General features: G+C 39.3%; 1 protein-coding gene and 1 long non-coding RNA gene across 3 annotated transcripts in view; one reads left to right on the forward strand and one right to left on the reverse strand.

Annotated features, from left to right (window-relative positions):
• Nucleotides 1–21,050, reverse strand: part of SMARCA1 (SNF2 related chromatin remodeling ATPase 1) — an 85,980-nt gene that overhangs the window by 13,057 nt on the left and 51,873 nt on the right. For both annotated transcript variants that reach the window (XM_075835788.1, XM_075835789.1), the window contains exons 14-22: nt 20,793–20,925; nt 19,566–19,714; nt 19,292–19,411; nt 17,236–17,346; nt 15,514–15,627; nt 9,477–9,599; nt 3,639–3,771; nt 2,960–3,078; nt 762–974 (exon numbers count right to left, since the gene is read on the reverse strand). In XM_075835788.1, coding sequence (XP_075691903.1) covers nt 762–974; nt 2,960–3,078; nt 3,639–3,771; nt 9,477–9,599; nt 15,514–15,627; nt 17,236–17,346; nt 19,292–19,411; nt 19,566–19,714; nt 20,793–20,925 — 1,215 coding nt within the window. The remainder of the gene's footprint in view (nt 1–761; nt 975–2,959; nt 3,079–3,638; nt 3,772–9,476; nt 9,600–15,513; nt 15,628–17,235; nt 17,347–19,291; nt 19,412–19,565; nt 19,715–20,792; nt 20,926–21,050) is intronic.
• On the forward strand, nt 7,574–12,360 carry LOC142659547 (uncharacterized). Its single transcript, XR_012850341.1, has 3 exons — nt 7,574–7,629; nt 9,085–9,303; nt 12,150–12,360. It is a non-coding gene; the product is annotated as an uncharacterized LOC142659547 (long non-coding RNA).

Genomic DNA, 21,050 nt, shown 5'->3' on the forward strand with positions numbered 1-21,050 from the left:
GTGCCTAAGTGATGTCACCAGATGTCTTCACCTTAGATTAGCCAAATCGAAGATAAAGGGAGCTGGTGACATATCTAAGGCACTGGATAACATTCAAGAATCTACGAGTTCTAATTGATTAAACATAATAATTGAAGATCTTGGCTCAGCTTTTTTTTAAGGTGATTGTCTAGTAAAAAAAAAAAAAGGATCTATATGCAATATAAACATGAAGTATTCATTTATATAGTTACATAGCTTTATTATATAATTGTGTAATTACCATGTTCTCTTATACGGCATATTGGCCCATATGCCAACACTGCACACCTTACAGCTACCCTGTTGCTTAGGCCCCATGCACACGACTGTAGATTTTGTCTGCAATTGTGGACCGCAATTACGGACCCATTCATTTCTATTGAGCACGGACACCTTCCCGTATATTTTCAGGAAGGTGTCCGGGCCATAGAAAGCCTCTGCAAAAAGATAGGACATGTCGTATCTTTTGCTTATATACTTTATATGGGAGCATGGTCCGAAAATGCGGGTGGCTGTTCGCAGACCGTGATTATGGGCATGGCCGTGTGGATGAGGCCTTAGAGTGGATTGATCCACAGTATGTACAGTGGGTTACTATTCTACAGTAAATGTTGTGTCCTTGTTGTGACCTAAGACCTAGGTGGTTGATCTAAGAATTGACAATGTTCCCACTCTCAAGGCATATAAGGCACGTAGTACACTCACTGCATATATTACCATCATAAGGAGATTATACATACCATGGCAGTTCGTGACTTGATGAACCAATCAAACCTAAATTGGGGGGCATTTCTAACACATTGGCGAAGCTCTTCATAAACATTTTCCTTATCAAAGCCCATTTTATGCAGCATGCATATCAGGAACCGATCTTCTTCCTCTGTGTAGTTCTTGCCTTTATTGGTACCATATTGTATCCGCAGCTGATGAAATGGAGCCTTGTACCTTGCAATCTGAATAGAGCAGAACAACAAGTTCACAATCTTTGAGAACTCATTCAGTCGCTTTTACTCAGTCACATTGCGGACATCCTGCATTCTACTTTCTGAGCAAATGTTATCAGATATTGTTCGTAATGTACAGTCAGATATTTAACGTTGTGTTAACCGGATGTTGCTTTAATGTAATACATTCTAGGCCAAGGGTACTCAACTAGTTTTCGTAAAGGGTCCGCTTACCTGGGCATGCGCCCAGGTGAAAGTTCAAGCTGAACACCAACAGTAAAGATGTTGTTTTATTAATGTTTCACAAACTTTGTAGATCTATATAGATTAAGATTTATTATTTTTCAGTGGGAAAACCAGACCCCTATGTTCATTGATACCAGGCTACAAAACTAAGACCCCAGACCAAATCCCTAAAATGGGTTCATGCCCCAAACCAGACTGCTAAAATTAATCAGACCCCACACCAGACCGCTAAAATTAATATAGACCCCAGACCAGCTTTATAAATCATTTGGACCCTAGACCAGCCCTCTAAACGGATTTAGACCTTGTGTGCCGAGCCCCGTTCCGCTCCTGACAGCAGACCTGACGTCATAGATGAATTAAAGACCCTGCCCTCCTCCAATGCACCTATGACAGCAGATCTGCGGGGTCAGGACAGGACACATAAGGAAGTACAGGAGCTTAGATCCTCTTAATTTGGACAATTTTTCTTATAACATTGACCTATGTAGCAAAACATACAAAAAAAATGGGACATAGAATGTAATTAAAACCACAGAAAAGGCCATACTCACAGATTAGGTGGTGGGTAAAATACCCGTTGCAAACAGGACGCAACCAGGTCAGAGAATGCTGTTGATGGGAAGTGCCCAGGTGTGTTTAAATAATGATAGCCACTCCCACTAACCTTGAGGGGAGTGGTGTGTTGGGCATGGAAGTAAATGTGTAATAATAATAAATAAATAATAAAGTACTGTGTATAGTGCACATGTGAGGTATAGGGGACATGACTAAGTGTAGTGTGTAGAAATCAGGGCTGTGAGTGAAACAAAAACGTGAGTGTAGAGTGTAAAACATGGAGGCATAGTGTTTGGATAGTGAGGCACAGCATATATCGCCGAATAGTAGCCTATTTATAGCGCCCATACTGTAAGAGAGCGGGCTGCCCTGCATGCAGTGCCAAACATCCGCACACCAGGCTATCCCAGCATCATAAGACCCGGTTGCGTCCTGTTTGGAACGGGTATTTTACCCACCACCTAATCTGTGAGTATGGCCTTTTCTGTGGTTTTAATTACTATCTATGTAGCAAAACAGTCTACAACAAGTAAAGAAAAATTAAAACAATTGTGTAAAAAAACAAGTCTACAAAATATACATTTAACTACTTATGTGAGCACCTCCAGGAGGAGCACAACAACTTCCTTGTCAGTTCCTCTCAGACATATGGCATGGGTATGCCATATGTCTGAGAGGAACTGACAAGGAAGTTGTTGTGCTCCTCCTGGAGGTGCTCACATAAGTGGTTAACTCTCTTCTTGCACAGTCTATATGGCAGGAAGTTGTAATGTGACAAGACCCTGAACATTATAAGGATTAAATGGCTTGCCTAAATAAGACAACCCCTTTCCACAGATCTTATTAGGGACTATGTACGTCATATAGGGAAGTCCACCGCTCGAACCACCACTCTATTGGCAGAGCAGAGAACTATTAACAAAGAGTGACACCCGTTTTGGCAGACCCTGTCCAGCCATGTATTACATGATGGCCAGGGTGTAATACAACATTTTCCCTGCCTTTGAACGTCCTGCTACAACTTTCCCTGGTGATACCAGAGGTTTCGGAAGCTGGACCCGCGGTGATGTGATGATCTCCTGTATGGTTTCTTTTGAAAAAGGGTTTGTCTCGATGAGAAAACAGCTTTAAATAGCTGAATTTTAATATTCACTGATAGACCACATACATAGAAAATGCTTTAAGATTACCTTTGCATCCAATGCTTTTTTGATGCTGATCCTCCTCTGAATGCGTGCTTCTCCTCTTTCAATTTGAGCCATGATTTTTTCAACATCCTGTAATTCATTGCAACGTTCCCAGAAAATAGCTGAAACCAAACATGTAATATGTGAATATGGGTGTGCTTATACATATAAAGGAAGATAAATATCTCAGTTGTTGTCTTACTCTTGTTGTCTTTTACTGGTTTGTGGCTACAATGATTAAATATTACAGTCTGGATAAGATGCTAAATGTAATTCATTATAAAAAGGGCTATTACGGTGGACCCCAACATCTATTGTGTATGGGGGCCTCTGACTCTCCCACTGGAGAAGAGAAAGATCGAGCAGTCGGATCTCAACATGCCCGATCCTTTCGTTCTCAGGGGAGAACTCCCCTCTACCTATACAGAATACATGCAGTGCCGGTCGTGTGTATGGTGGGATCGGGAGCAATAGCTGTCGGCAGAACGATCATTCGGCCAATAGCTTTGGCCAACCTAAGGGTTGTATTGACTCCTGATGATCTGAGATTGCAATAAAGATAAACTGTTCCATCTACTAGACCATGGGTAGTCATGTCTCAGTAATAAATGTTGTATCTAGGACACTTTTCTATTACAGTATAAGCTTATACATGAACAATGTAGCATAGAGACTAACAAACCTGAGTATTCAATGACCTCTTCTGGAGTCTTCCCTTCCACTTCACGAGCAATATTATCAATATCATCACGGCCATATTTCTCATTGGCTTTAATAAACTGGTTGAAGTCCCGTTTATTCCAATTCGTAAAACCCTATCGATCACAAGACACAAATATAACAATCCAATCTTTTATGAAAATGTTTGTTAAATGTTCTAGCAAGTACAAATGACATGATCCAGTGTCTGATTTGAAGCGAATTCCCACCATTGAATACCATTTTGTTTTTTTCAATCTAAATAGGTGCGGATTTATTTCTTAATATATCTTTATAGTGGCTGGAGTTTTGTTTTTATGATACAGAGCTCCAAATCTCCTGCATATACACAGACTTAAAACAAGAAAATATATATATATTGGCTGCCTGCAGCCATCACTAGAGAAACTAAGAACTTCCTGCATACAATTTATAAACTACAAGTATGTAGTCCCTCTAGTGGCATCTGCAGACAGCCAGCATGAATTTCTATGCAGTGGATTTGGAGCTCTGTATCAGTGAAACGGAGCTCCGACTGCTATGAAGATATATTAAGAAATCAATGAGCACATTAGGTTAAAAGTGGGGATTCACTTTAAAGAGACTCTGTCACCTCCAAAACCCCCCTACAATAATCATTATATAGCTTAAAAGATGGCGATTCTACATCTATAATTTATAACTTTCTACTCACTTGCATTCCCACGCTGAAAGCCCACAAATAAGCCTTGCGCTGCATGCTGATGGATAGAGAAGACTCCTAAACTCTGCGATAAAATGAAGAGGACTCCTAGAACTCATCTTCAGCATGCAGCGTACCGCCCGTTTGCAGGCTAAGGGCGGATTTACACGAGCGTGTGCGTTTTTGCGCATGCAAAAAACGCAGCGTTTTGCCTGCGCAAAAGGCACTTAACAGCTCTGTGAGTCATCACATAGGATGTGCGGCTGCGTGATTTTCACGCAACCGTCATCGTTATGACACTCCGTTTGGATGTTTGTAAACAGAAAAGCACGTGGTGCTTTTCTGTTTGCAAACATACTTTTGACTGCTGTTGCGCGAATCACGTGCGTCCCACGGAAGTGCTTCCATGTGGTGCGCGTGATTTTCACGCACCCATTGACTTCAATGGGTGTGTGATGTCCGAAAAACGCCGAAATATAGGACCTGTCGTGAGTTTTACGCAGCGGACTCACGCTGCGCAAAAATCACTGACAGTCTGCACTGCCCCATAGACTAATATAGGTCCGTGCGAGGCGCGTGAAAATCACGCGCGTTGCACGGACGTATATAACGTTTGTGTAAATCCGCCCTTATTGCGAGGAAATGCAATTGAGTCCCCAAAAATGTTAATCTGCTGCCATACCTGCATTACCCAACCCCCAATTGTGTGGTTTAGGTTCCCGCCCCGTTGAAGCTTAATTATTCATTAATTAGCATATCAGCCTCCGACACGAACAGGCTGATTGCAGAGAAACGGAAGCAGCTACAACCATGAAATGAGCGGCACTGTAAATGGGGAAAAGGGAGCGAATACAGCAGATTAACATTTCTGGAGACATGACAGGTCCTCTTTAACATGTTAAATACAGTAGTTCTAAAGCAGCATTATATTTGTGGTATGATCTAGAAATCACTATGATGCAAGATTTAAAAAAAAAATATTACCAAAAACTTTGCTATCATAGTTCTCTAGTGGTGCATGAAAGTTTAGCGTAGTATAAAAGGCATTCTACCTAGTAACCATGACTAATGCCCTTTATAAAAAGAAGTAAATACATAAATAGATGACGCCTCCTCCCATTACAAATAAACTCTGCCCTATTCGTTTTTATCACGGCTTCCCTCTTTTGCGCCCTTCCTCTGCTGATTTCTATTCTGTTGCATAGTTGATAAGGTTGAAAAAAGACATTGACAGGTGACGTGAATAAGAGTGGCTTACCGGTGACGCTACCTGGGGAACAGTTTGGAGAAGAGGTGTCACCCATTATTGCGCACACACCCTTAGGCCTGTATGTTATTTTTGTCGTTTTACAAATAATGATGCCAGAGAATATGTTTTCTTTAAATTAATATTCCAAAATCTAGGAAGGTGAAAATTTATAAAAAAAACAAAAAACTGAAGTAAGCAGAAACAGGGCACAGAAAACATTGGTTTATTTCCTCCTGGCACCTCAGTATTTGGCTGGGGCCGGAATGAGGGCATGGGGCGTAGTTCAGTTTCCTTTACAAATGAAGCAGTGGGAGAAGGTTTCTGCTAAAGGAAGAAGACACCACCAAGCCAAGTATGAAGTTAAATAACCCCTCTCATTCTTCACGTAGTTTCACATGCACCAGTCCTGGAGGTGCGAGAAGAAATTGATTATTTTTGGAACACATGAAGTTAATTTTTTGTTTTAGCATTTTTACTCTCTAGATTGCTATATAGGACAAACTGGATCAAGGAAGATATGATAGTAAATTTTGCATTTTTATGCTGTAAAATACACATTCCCATTTATATGAATTGTAACACAAGTTATTACTCTATAAATGGAGAATGCAGAAAGAAATTATTATTATTATTATTGTGTTCCATAATGTACATGTGTCCTTCTTAAGTGTTCTGTGAAATGAGGGTGAATCGCTTCATCTGAAAATTGAAGTGAAATTATAAAGGCAGTGCATCTTTAATAAGATGTTATTTTGAATCGTGATTGTCTTCAATCAGTAAATGCAAATTCTGGTTTCCTATTTAAAAATAAATAAATAAATGAACTTAAATGACTGGTCCTAAAGTCAAGCATATGGCGTGTCGTTTTTTCTTTTATGGCATTTTGCTTTTTCTCTACATTATTCAGTAATGTTATTTTAGCCTTGTATATTGTGCGGGTACCTTAGTATGAATTATTACTCTGTATACAAAAAAGCTTCAACGACACAAATTCGACTTCTATAAAAAAACATAATAATATTTATACTGTGCACATTATCATCTCTTTTTTAGTGCCTACATTGTGGGATGTTGGAGAAAGAATATATAAAGGAAGAGATTGTAATGGCTTCTTCAAAAAATGTTAGTTATTGAAAATGAATGTCTCATGTATTTAAAGCAGTTGTACAGTTTTTTCCGTTTGTTTATTTTTTATTTGTAGAATAGGAATTCATACAGTTTTCTAATATACATGTATTAAAAATTCTGCTCACATACATTTATTATAGTGCATGAGGCCCCTGTCACAGTAGAATGTATAACCCGCAGATTAGTGTCGTGTAATGTATCCAGTCTAAGGCCTCATGCACACGACCGTAAAAACTCCCGTTATTACGGGTCTTAATTACGACCCGAAATAATGGGCCCATAGACTTCTATTGGCCACGGGTACCTTTCTTACGGGAAGGTGCCCGTGCCGTTGAAAAAGATAGAACATGTTCTATTTTTTTATTTTACGGGCCGTGCTACTATACTTTATAATGGGAGCACGGCCTGGAAAAACGGCCGGCTGCCCGTGGCCGGCCGTGCCCGTAATTACGAGTCGTAATTACGGGCACGGTCATGTGCATGGGGCCTAACTGAATATGACTAGACATGGTGTCAGTCATGTGACCCCCACCCCACACACATCATGTGATCCCCCCATACACATATCATGTGACCCCCTAACACACACATCATGTGATTCCCCCCCACACACACCATGTGACCCACCTAGAATTCAGTTAGCAACAGGGTTACATGACTTGCATGTGTTGGGGACACATCCATGTGCTAAGTGAAAAGGTTTAATGGTGGAAAAATGATGAGCAACTACTTCACTGTGCCTGCAATTACTGTCTCAAAATTTATAAAATGGCTTATAATTTATAACATGTGACGCTGTCATGTTGTTAATAAAGTTAAATTTAAAAAAACATAACACACATAGCAGACCGTGAGGAGAATGTAAGAGCTGCTGCTCACAGACACTGACAGACATGATGATGAACATCTCATCATGTAGGTAGAAATACTTTATAACTTCTGCTTCTCAACAATCTATTATTCACCTGTTATATACCTGGACAGTGTTACCTGCATGCCAGTGGTCACATGATGTGGGTCACATGACTGCCGCCATCTTTAGGCCTTTCAGTTATCCTATGGATGCATTTCTACGGACTAGTCTTTGGGCTATAGCATTTATTTTTATATTTTTTTTAAGACAAAGGTAACTGCACTGATATAGGAAAGGTATAGAATACATACAATGAAAATACATCTTTCCCATTTCTGTTACACTTAGGAGCCTCACACACCAGCGTGTTTGGTCTGTGATATAAGTTCCGTACGTCGGTCGCATTTCCTGGACCGAACACAGTGCAGGGAGCCGGACTCCTAGCATCATAGTTATGCACGACGCTAGGAGTCCCTGCCTCTCCGCGGAACTACTATCCTATACTGAAAACATGATTACAGTATGGGACAGTTGTCCCACAGCGAGGCAGGGACTCCTAGCATCGTACATAACTATGATGCTAGGAGTCCGGCTCCCTGCACTGTGTTCGGTCCGGGAAATGCGGCCGATGTACGGACTGTATATCATGGACGATTCACGCTCGTGTGTGGGAGGACTTAGGCCCCATGCACACGACTGTAGTTTTCATCCGTAATTACGGATCAAATTTCGGATCCCTTCATTTCTATTGGTCATGGACACTTTTCAGTATATTTACGGATGTGTGTCCGTGCCGAAGAAATGATCTGCAAATTATACAACACGTCCTAATTTTGTCCGCAATTGCAGCATGGACTCTCCATAGAAGTCTATGGGCGCATCCGCAATTGTGGACGGCTACGGAGGTGGATCCGTAGCTGTCCGTAATTGCGGAAGCGTTGCTATGCGACACCAGGGAATTACCCAAGATTCCTCCCTGTTTTTTTTTTTTCAGATCCGTATGAACTACAGATGCACCACGGACCGTATTTGAGGACAGTGTACCGTAGATAAGTTGCGGATGACTACAGATCCGTATTTGCGGACAGTAAAAACCATTACGGTCTTGTACATGACGCCTCATCAAGTAGTTGTTTATTCTGTACGATTTTTCATTATCAGAAAAAATGGTTACTGAAATAATGAGATTAATAGACACACTGAGAAAGATATACTATCGCCGTGCAGAAGTGTGTCATTTGCTCAGGAAAGTATCTCCCAAGAATAATGGTCATGGACTTCGTATTCCGCAGCATGTTCGGTATTCACGTGGCTTACGCACTGGAAAGTCACATATTAGCCCCATTCAATGCAGCGAATCTGCAGGTAAATCCGCAGCAGATATCCGATTTTCAGCTGCCGATTTCTGTCACAGATTATCCTGAAATTCCACAGCGGATTAACCTATTGCAAATCTTAACTGTGTAATAAAATGATATTGTATTGTTCTTTATTTTATTTCTCTTTACTCTGCCTAGGTACACTAACATTGAACACTGAACGTTCTTCAGGGTAGTGGCTTCAAAGAACTTTTTTCTGCTTAATACCTTTAAGGATTTTCCTTGGGAACCCAGCCAATCAAACAGTGATTGGCTGCAGCGATCACAATGTCTCGATGTGTCATCACGTCATCGCTGCAGCAGGAAGTAGAGACTGGAGGGGGACCGCGTATTGGTGAAACGGGAGCATCAGATTAGGTGAGTATGTCTTTGTTTTGTAAGCTTTTTAATAAATAATTTTTATGACCCGGACAATAGCCTTTAAAATCGACTCAACCTGAAAACTATTTCTTACTACTACACCTGCATTATTGTTATTTTAGCAAGAGTCGTCAATGAGTAAGTATGAGATGGAAATACGTTGTGTCTACCTGGGTAAGAAGTGTCTCCTTCTCTTCGGACTCTGCAGCACCAAGTAGCTCGGACTCATCAATCTTCCTCTGTTCTTCTTTTTGTACCTGAGATGCATTTGGGAGGTCTGCACTCCTAGGGACCTGAAATCCGAAGTCGAGATGAGGATAAGCAGTGGAGGAACAATGTTATTATACATTCACCCTCATATCAATCTTGCTTTACGACACACGCTACAGAAATTGAGCCGGGTAGAGCCGATAAAAGGATTGATGGACTTCACTACGCAACATTTGTCACACAAAATAACACTGCAGCTGTTCTAATAACTGCGCATTAGAAATAAGAAAATTGTGGAACTTGTTACAGCAATACTTACCCATCATTGAAATGTACAGTACTAACCATAAATGACAAAATGTCACATGGTGCAGAAAGCATCAGCAGTTTATTAATAGTTTGCAAATTTACCAAGTAAATAAAGATGGTCATTTGTGCAAATGCAAGAAATGTATAAATGCAGATACATGAATGGTAGATATATTTTTATATATTAGATCTATTTTAACGCAAGAATAAAAACTGGTTTATTGAACACTTAAAATCCTAAAATAGCTGTGTTATTGAACTTATCCTTTAAAGAAAAAAAAAAAACCCTTAGGCCGGGTTCACACAGAGTTTTTTGCAGGTGGAAAATCTGCCTCAAAATTCCGTTTGGAATTTTCGACCGGTTTTTGGAGAGTTTTGCGGCGCGGTTTCCGCGTAAAAAAAACTCAGTGTGAACCCAGCCTTATTGTTTGCACCAGGTAATAGTTACATATTAATCTGCAATCCTCTGGTCTGATTTATAGTAAATATCTTTTTGTATATCTTCCAATTTCTGACCGCAGCAGCCATGTTTTATTACCGGTATTTAATGATGAAAGGAATGAATGAATAAGAGATGCTGCAGATTGACTCGCCACAGGAGGAAGCATGGAGTATTAGGCCGGGTTCCCACCAGCGTAAACACTACTGGATTTCCGCAACGGAATTCTGTGTGGAAATTCCGCAGCATTTACAGTAGCAGCAAACTAGATGAGATTTAGAAAATCTCATGCCCACGCTGCGGGAAAAAAAATGCAGCATAAACGTTAATAAATTGACCTGCGGTGCGGAATTTAAATCCACAGAATGTCAATTTATGCTGCGTTTTCATTGATTTTCTGTTGCTGGTTTTCCCCATTGAATTCAATATCGGATGCGAAAGCCGCAACAGAAAGCCAAGTGTTGCGACTTTTGCGGCGGAATTGCAGGGATTCCGTCGCATAAAATCACAACTCAGGAAAAAAAAAAAATCTTACTTACCCTGTACGCTCTTCTTTTTCCTGCAGTCCGGCCTCCTGGGATGACGTTTCATCCCAAGTGACCGCTGCAGCCAATCACAGGCTGCAGCGGTCACATGTCCTGCAATGTCATCTTGGGAGGCCGGACTACGCGCAGAAAAGAGGGAGGGGGCAAGGATGGTTGTTTTGTTTATTTAACCCAGCGCTGCATTCTGTTCGAAAAACCGCACCACAATGTGGTGCGGTTTTTTGGAGGGTAGGTCTGCGTGTGTTGGAAGGTCTGCGTGGGCTGCACAGTTTTTACACTGCATATCCGACCCGTGGCAACCCGGCCTTATGCTGCTTTCCCTACATATGTGACTACAACATTACACTGAAGCCTAAGCACAGAGGTAGTGGTAAACTTGCTGTCATGTTCTTGGTTTTTTTTCTCGTTTAATAGGCAAAACTATTCAGGTACATGGGGTAGGTTTAGTCATAATGTAGATTCGAATAATAGAAAATATAGATGGAAATTGTCATAGGTGATAAAAAATATGATGTAATTCTATAATTACTATAGTTCTACTTACATGAATAATTATAAACTTTCACCACATTTAGGCTATGTTCACACTGAGTATTTTGGGGGAGGAATATCTGACTCAAAATTCAGTTTGGAACTTTGAGGCAGATATTCCTCTCCCTGCACGCTGATTTTCGCTGCGATTATCGCGCCGTTTTTCGCCCGCGGCCATTGAGCGCCGCGGGCATAAAACAGCGAGAAATACGCTTTCTCCTGCCTCCCATTGAAGTCAATGGGAGGTCAGAGGCGGAAGCGCCCGAAGATAGGGCATGTCGCTTCTTTTTCCCGCGAGGCAGTTTTACTGCTCGCGGGAAAAAGACGCCGACGCCTCCCATTGAAATCAATGGGAGGCGTTCTCGGGCCGTTTTTGCCGAGTTTTGCGACGCGGTTTCCGTGTCAAAAAACTCGGCAAAATACCCCGTGTGAACATAGCCTTAAGAATCACTCATCTAGATGTGGGAAAATTTAAAATCAAGGTATTCAGTTGAAACAAATCAAAAATTACGTCGTTTTATAAATATTATAATCGACATGTCTCATTGACATGTTCTACTATCCTTTAAGGGTATGTCCACCGTTGAACACGAACTGTTTATTTATAGATATAAGCAACATATGGAGTTGAGTATGTTTGTAAATACATTACTTTATTGATCTTGTACTGATCCAGAGTTATAATCGATATAATTCTCAATTCTGTAGGTTACTACTGGAAACAGTCAACAAGATTGTCGACAGACAAGGCCTAACAGTTTAGCTAAGCTCTTTTAATGCAGTCTGAATGTTTGTTCTTCCTTCATCAGATTACTTTGCAGTCCCTGATGTAGACTACACTTCCAAGAATGCAAACCACCAGCTCTGTACAGTCATTGAGCCAATGCGATTTCAGCTCTGAAGTTATGAAGTTAAGAGAATTGTGACCCTCACTGTGATACAATACAGGCTGTAACTAGGATCATTTCAAGAAAAGGATTGAAAAAGTTACTTAACTTCCAATGTAGATTAATCCTTAAAAGTAAGCATATTCATAAATGTACCACTTTTTGCGATGTAAGTTATGTAAATGCATTATTATTAATATCTAACTTCCATTAAGCCTGAGATATAAGACATACGAGAATAATAAGATATAATTTAATATTAGATATATCCACTTATTCTTGAACTTGTGTTTTATCGTGGCAGAAGCATGAACACCTGCTCTTATTAACATACCACACAGGTAAAAAATACATTATACATAAAAGAGACTATATTTAAAGCAAAAACATAATGAAAAACATAAAGGCTCTGAGCTTAATAACCCTGAGATTTCAACAATACACAGAGAAGGACTTAAAGGGACTATCTGCTTTGGACAATCCCTACTTGTTAGAAGGGTCTGTTGACAATAAGTAGATTACAAAGTATCCCCTTGCGATCAGCTGTAATCTGTTGGGAAACCTAGCAGTAAGTGTTCAAATTCCCTGCAGCACCACCACAGGGGAAAATAAGCATTACACATTACCCATTCAAACCAATGGGTTGTGTCTATAACCCTGTGCAGGACAGGTCCTCCAGAGCAAGAGGTGCACTTTAAACCGCTATCCATTCAGGCTGAAAGATGAGGATTCTGAGCAGAGGACTCCCTGCTGTCAACTTACCATTCTCTAATAGGGTATATTTAGATATTTTTTCTAGACAATTTACTGATGGATCCCTAGGGATGTGGTGGGGACAGAACAACGCCTGCTTGTTAAGGTAGGAAATCTTAAAAGAAGAATGTATTAGTGAAATGCTATTTAATTCCCTGAAATATTAGTAAAAGAAAGTGGGGAGAAAAGCAGCAACAGAAGATAAAGCAACAATAACAATACAAATATTACATTTGAGCCTGAAACACTTTAGCCAGTTCTCTCACATTGGAGTATCATTTATAAAGGTGGTATTTTCATGAACATTTATCTCATCTCTACAATAATTGGATGTAAAATTAACCTTTCACAGGCTGAAACGGTTTAAGCCTTATAGACGGGTTAACTTGACAAGTATCATAACCCATAAAATAGGTATATCAATATTAAGCTGGAATCCTCACCAGAGCTTCTATCTCAGAGAATATTGCCTTTTTGTGAGTGTTCCATAAAAAAAGATCAGATTTAGTAATACAGAATAATATCTTTTATGGTACTTTATGTAAGATTTGCTGCCTTTATTAAATGTGTTCCCTCTAAAGGGAGCTGGCAGATAAAAATGTTATAACAGACATATATATAAATGTCTGCTACAATATTGGGACTGACGATACAGTTAAATCTGGGATGTGAAGATATGAAACAATTGTAAAGCCCACATCCTAAAAAAAACACTGCTGTACATGTGTAGAATCTGTATAAATAAAGATAAACACCTTCGAGGAATACATTTTATATAAATCATGGAAGTCAAGTACAGATTTATGCAACTGTAACGGCGCACACAGCAATATACGTCTGTTGTATATAGTTTTTCTTCTGCCGTTTATTTTAAAGCATATACACTGAATGTAGCAGGTAAGTGCTATGTGAACAGGGCCTAACGTTGTATTTTACGTTGTACATTTGGGGGTAGTGACTGCCTCCATCTTGTCATGCACTCCTCCCACTCTTCTCAGGCAAATTTTATGAGTCATATAAATCTAACGAACTGCTCCATTTAATATTTAGGCAGGTAATGCTGACACATTTTTGCCCCAGTTTTTCAGCCACAAATCCCAGATCTAGCTACATGCTCTATTTACAGGTAAGGTCGGTTTCACATTAGTCTAAATCCTGTATGATGCTGTTAGTTTGAATGATTAGACCCGCGTTGGGCCGGGAATACGGGTACAAAAATATGCCCGTATTACACACATGTGATACGCGAACTTAGGCTCAGTTCTTCAGACTTTTGTATTAACATGCAAATTACAAGCATACTGTACCATGAATTTGACATGTATTTCAGCTGTCACAATAGAGTGGCTAAAATTCGTGGCAAAATCCTTAACAAATATGCATGCGTATTTCATATATATATATACACACACACACACACACACACACACACACACATACATACATATATATACACACACACACACACACACACACACACACCTACATATATATATATATATATACACACACACACACATATATATATATATATACACACACACATACATATATATATATATATATATACATACACATACATATATATATATATATATATATATATACACACACACACATATATATAGATATATATATACACACACATACACATTTATATATACACACACATACACATACACATATATAAATACATACACATATATATATATATATCCACATACATACACACAATATATATATATATATATATATATATATATATATATAATTGGGGTTTTGTATAAATCCATCCTGAAAAGTCGCAATAAGTACACCAGTGTTAATGAAGTCCTAGAGTTACATTTTAGGCTACCACTTCATCCTATGAGCAATGGGGTAAAATAGTAGTCTGGATGCATGTTGATAATGGATATAAGTGAAAGCTAATTCCAATCACTGTGGTCTCAAGGCCCTACTATACGGGCTAATGATCGGGCAAATGAGCGGTCACAGAATATTCGTTCCCGATCATTGCCCTGTCTAAGCAGAGCAACGATCAGTCGATGAAGGAGCAAATGCACGTTCATCGGCTGACTGTATCGTGAAGCCTAAAATATTATCGTTAAATACTATCGTTATCGGCAGCAGATATCCCTATGTAAACAGGGAGACGAGCTGCCGACATGATGGAGATGTATGGGGACGAGCATCAGAATAACGAGTGCTCGTCCCCATACGTTACGGATAATAACTGCTTGTGAAAGGAGCAAACGAGCGCAGATCATCAACGAGCTGTCTCGTTGATCGACGCTCGTTTATACCGCCCAATGCGGGCCGTTTAATAGGACCCTTAATTAATTTAATAAGCCATTTTTACCATATCATTACAAAATAATATAAGTGGGGAAAAAAAAGATATCATACAATATCTAAACCCCTAAGGTTAGCTGTATAAATACATGTCTCTAGCCTACTCAAGGTCATAACCGTGGATGGTTTAATCATTTATAAAACCTTTTATGTTAGGTGCGATACATAATCTTGGAATTACCTTATAGCCAATGGTCTTTCTGTAATAAAGTATCTCTTTCTCCAGCAGCTCAAACAGTCTTGGAGGAAAAAACTGGAAATCTTGAATGTTGGGTTGTTTTGGTGGCCGTGGTGCCTGAATGAAAAAAAAAAAGAATTTATCACTGATGTTTTCAGAATGAATCTATTGCAAAGAATTTTTATATTCTTCATTTGCAAGCGTCTGAGAAATAAAGACGGGATTTGAAAAGTAGCACAGAATTTTATAAGTAAATTCCTAGACATAACAAAGTGGAAATAATGTAAGGGGCGTACATTAAAGCTGAATCTACACTTGTATACTGTATTGTATATGTAACAATTACCTAATCCACAGGATAGGTGATAAATGTATGATCATTGGGAGCCCCACAACTACATGACCCCCATTCTTCCTTTCTAATGATGGGTGGGAGTCCCAGTGGTGGGGCCTCCCAGCTATCAAACATTAATGGGAAAACCCATTTAAAGGCATTGTGCATTTATTTATTTAAAGAAAGCATCTAAACTAAAAAAAAAATGACAAAATTTAAAAGTGAAGCAGCTGGTGAATAATTTTGATTAAAGGTTTTTCACAGGATAAGTCATCAGTATATGATCGGTGGGGATCTGACACTCGGACCAGGCACCGATCAGCTGCCTCCGGGTACCAGATGTCTGTGCTGGAAGCAGATAGCTCCGGTCACAGTACAGTGGCCAAGCTGCAGTACTGCAGCTCTGCTTCTATTCAAGTGAATAAGAGCAGAGCTATGCCGTGTATGGAGCCATCTGCTTCTGGCACTGAACACTGCATGGCATCTGGTGCCTGGTGGCAGCCGGAACAGCTAGTCAATCAACTCCCATTAATTTCAGCTGCCATAAAGCACGCACACCTTGCTGTACGGTCTCTTCAGACAATACAGGAAGTATGTGGGTATCTCAAATATGGTCGCCACCAGTAGAAATTTTTAAAAATGAAAAATACATAGCTACATCATTTTAAGTAAAGAACAAAAAAATATTTTGTTTTCTACAGACTTGCGTTAGGGGCTTCCGTCATTTCTGCTGGACAAAATAGCGCAGCATGCAGCTCTAAAAGTTGGAAATCATGACGAAGACTCGACGAAACGCATTAAAGCCGATGGGTTCCATCGGGCGCCATTGGTTTCCGTCATGCGACTCATCCGGCACTCCCGTTTTTCACGTTATTCTGTTACTCTGACTAAACAGAATAATAGAATTCACAGCGCAGATTTAAACAGAGCCTTACATCTAATTAATTATACTAAAATAAATGAATTCCTGTAAACAAAAAAAATATATATAAAAAAGGTATTTGTATCAGATTTGTTGTTAAAGGAACACTCTAGGCAAAATGAACACTGCGTTATGTCTAGTGCAGGGATACTGTGTATCGGTGTTGTCTGGAGTATTTCTTTGGGCTCACAATAGCAGTTTTTTGCATTATATCTTTTTGTCAAAAGTACTGATCGTGACAGATGTTTACATCAGTCTTAATCGGATCCGTCATAATTATAAGTGAATAATTATAGAAGCTTTAATGATCACAAAGCCATGTTCATAGACTGACCAATGAGGTAGATATAAGGGGGAAAATGGGTGTAGGGGGTTGCAAGTTTTAAAATTCAAATTGAGAAAACATAAAAAGTAGAATATTGCCGACACTGTAATCTCACATTTATTTATAAGACAGAGTCTACTTTACCTTTGGAGCCCTTGGTTCGCTAACACGCAAGGCATCTCTGAAATACGCATCCACAGCATAATTGGCTTTGCGCTCTCGTTTTGGGGGCTCTATCCACTCCAACATGCTTAACTAATTGTACAAACCAAGAAAAAAAGCACTTTAGAATAGTATCTATTTTACAGGAAATTACAAATCAACGCGACGGATTTAAGTGGCCAATTAAGATTGTATACTAAGAGATGACATTAAGTTTTCATATAAAACAATTACTTGATGAGTCAGCAGCAGAGGTCTAAAGAAAGTGAACATACTCTGCAAGTAAAGCATCTGGGCTTATTCTCTCTATCAAAAGTACTAGAACTGAAGAATTTACGAAAGACAGATAAATTATTGTCTGCAGATCTGCAGCTACTATTTCTATGCAATGTCATATAAATACTATATTGCCAAATCCATGTGGACATCAGACCATCACAACTATATGAGCCTGTTAGAAATCCCATTCCAAAACGATAGGTGTTAAAATAGAGTTGAGACGCCTTTTGCAGCTATTACAACTTCCACCCTTCTGGGAAGGATTTCCACAAGATTTTGGAGTATCTGTGAAAACTTGTGTCCTGAATGCCAAGAGAGCATTTGTGGGATCAGGCACTGATGTTGGATGAGAAGGTCTGGCTTGCAATTCATCCCAAAGTTGTCTGATGTGGTTGAAATCAGGGCTCTGTTCGGGCCACTAAAGTTCCTCCACACCAAACTCAGCCAACCATGCCTTTATGGACCTTGCGTTGTGCACTGGGGCACAGTCATGCTGGAACAGAAAAAAATGGCCTTCCCCAAACTGTTCCCACAACGATGGAAGCATACAATTGTCTAAAATGTCTTTGTATGCTGAAGCATTAAGATTTGAAGTCACTGGAACTTAGGGGACTAAGCCAACTCCTGAAATACATTCGGCATTTTACTTTCTGGTAGGAAGCGTTCTCCTGGCATCCGCCGAACCCAGATTGGTCTGTCGGAATGCCAGATGCTTGGCTTGTGTGCAGCTGCTCAGCCATGGAAACCCATTTCATGTAGCTCCAGACTTCTGCCGATGTCACTTACAGAGGCGGTTTGGATTGTTACACCCCACGCACTTTAGTACCCTGCTCTGTGAGTTGGTATGGTGTGTTTTTACTTCTAGACACTCACAATAATAGCACATGCCGTTGATCTGGGCAGATCTAACAGTTCAAAAATGTTATGAATTTACTTATGGCAAAGGTGGCATCCTATGACAGTACCACAATTAAAGTCACAGAGCTTTACAGTACAACCCATACTACTAGCAATGGTTTTTCTATGGAGATTACATGGCTGTGTGCTTGTTTGTATGCAACTGTTTGCAATGGGTGCGACTAAAACACCTAAACTCAATAATTAAGAGGGCCTGTCCAAGTGTACATATACTTAAATCTATTTTACTAGGCTGTTGTTACTAATGGAGTAATAAGATAACACCAACTATTTTATTCCCAAGGTATTTTTGTGTTAACTTGCCTGACGAAGGAGCCTGTGTGCTCTGAAAGCCGCATATATATTTTTTCTCGTTAGCCATTAAAGGTATCGTACCTACAATACTTTTGCCTTTTTTGACACAAAAGTATTTAACATCGCATATTGTTTCTGGCTAACACGTTACTACACTATTTGTTTACTGTATTCCCAAGGGTAAAATGTAATTTGAAAATAAATCACTAATTGGGGTTTCCATAATTATTACTGAAGTTTCTCAAAGTTCTAGCATCGTAGCAATCGATAAGTTGTCGGGTGGGATACGATGGTCGGATGAATACGGACTATTCAGAGAGGTATTTTCTGGTACAATTGCTAATGGTGTGCCATAAAAAGTACTAAAACTAGCCACCAGTAACATGCAATGTACAGAAAACTCCAGGTTGGGCATTTGTCAGGTACTGGTTTCTTATGTTTGACAAGTTAACCCCTTAAGGTTGGATAATTTAGTAGGTTAAGCTGGACAGGTATTAACATGTAAGTTATAAGTTCCGCCATTTTTTATTGCAACGTAAAATGTTACCTTTTGCTTCTCTCGATAATCTTCACCTTCAAACTTATACAAACTTGTTTCTGTTTCCATAGAGAAATTCCTAAGTGAGCTCTCCCCCATCTGTTCCATGCGCTCTGCCATTTCAGCGGTCTGAAAAAGAGATTTCTTTCTACAGTTCACCGTATCTACACAACATAGAAGCAAAATATAGTAAATAAGTCTTCTTGATAATGGTGTTGGTATTGGTTATGGTTACAGCCGATAATAACATTATTAATGAGAGAATTAGAAACGGCAATGCTACCTTCTTTTCCCCCCTTTCCAAAATTGTATTGATATCTTCATCTGTCAATTCACTGTCCTTTGATGCAAACACATGGGTGGCTCCATGGCGAATCATCTGCAGCATTTCATCCTTTGCAAGTTTGTTTGATTGCTGATCTATTAGCCGTCCTAGAGTATCAAAATTGACATTAGATGTACTGGGTGTAAGTAATCATAATGGCATTGTGATAACACCTCCATATATTGACTTTTTTTCAAATAGGAAATGTACTTTTGCTGTAAGGATTTACGTTTTGTTTTTTTTAGTACTTACCTATATATCCAATCATGATTAATTTTCCAGGAAAACCCGTTTAATATAATACATTTTTGGCAAAATGCTATGAATGTGTTTGTATATCTGCCCACAGGGTTCAGCATTATCAGTGACTCCATAATAGCTTTCCTTTCCACCATAATTCATTTAACTCTTCTCAATCTTTTAACACACAAGTATAGTTAAGTCTCAGTCAATATTTATGATATTATTACAGGCATGGCCAGTTCTATCTAGGATTTTAGATACAGAACACAATTTTGTAGGAGAAGCCAAACACTAACTTTCCGTAAAAATTGTGCAGTGGCATTAAAGGACACTGAACCTATAAATCGAGAAGAAGAAAAAACATAGATAAAGAGGCATCCATGGCCTTCAGTTTATTTCAATATTCCATCTAACGGAGAGATTGGAGGCATTACTAGTTTGGTCTCCATTGCATATATAGCAGTGGGAAAGATTTCTGCTGCAGCATGCGGCCTCCAGGCCAAAAGCAAGAGAAGCCCAGGATATCCTGCCTTGTACATGCCTATTATTTCACATGCTCAAGAAATGGTGGCGGACAAGGAGGGCGAGACAAAATATATGCCTCCTGGGGCATGTTTACCAGACTTACGTTTTTATATATTTCAGCCTTTGACTTTCAATATAGAACGGAACAGGACCAATGGAGATAAGGAATCATGGTGCCTTTATTTTCTTACATTAATGTCCCTTTAATTAAAACTGTGTGTCCTAAATCCACTATTGCTAGATACAATTAAGCAAACATTTTTATATGCACATGCCCTTTTAATACCTGAAAAAAAAGTAAAAGTAATAGGAATTTTGTGCTCGCTGACATATCATATATGAACAATTAATTTTTCTAAGAACCAATCTCTACCAACTGAAACCTAACCCGATCAAGAATAACTATTATTGGGATACCTTGCTGTATGACTATAGAATCCAGTCTCAGTTTAAGCTCTGCTCTTTCCACAATCCTTTCTTCCACTGTATTGTCAGTAATGAGACGAAATACTCGGACTGTCTTTGTCTGGCCAATGCGATGGGCTCGATCCTATTGCAAATATAAAAATTTAAAGAATGCTTGTGCAAATGTTTGATCACAATTCCAAGTAACATTTGTATTAATTTTCCAAAGAACAAGGACAATAACAAGAAAGGAAAATGGGGAAAAAACAA

This window comes from Rhinoderma darwinii, chromosome 8, assembly GCF_050947455.1.
Source record: "Rhinoderma darwinii isolate aRhiDar2 chromosome 8, aRhiDar2.hap1, whole genome shotgun sequence".
Lineage (NCBI taxonomy): Eukaryota > Metazoa > Chordata > Amphibia > Anura > Rhinodermatidae > Rhinoderma > Rhinoderma darwinii.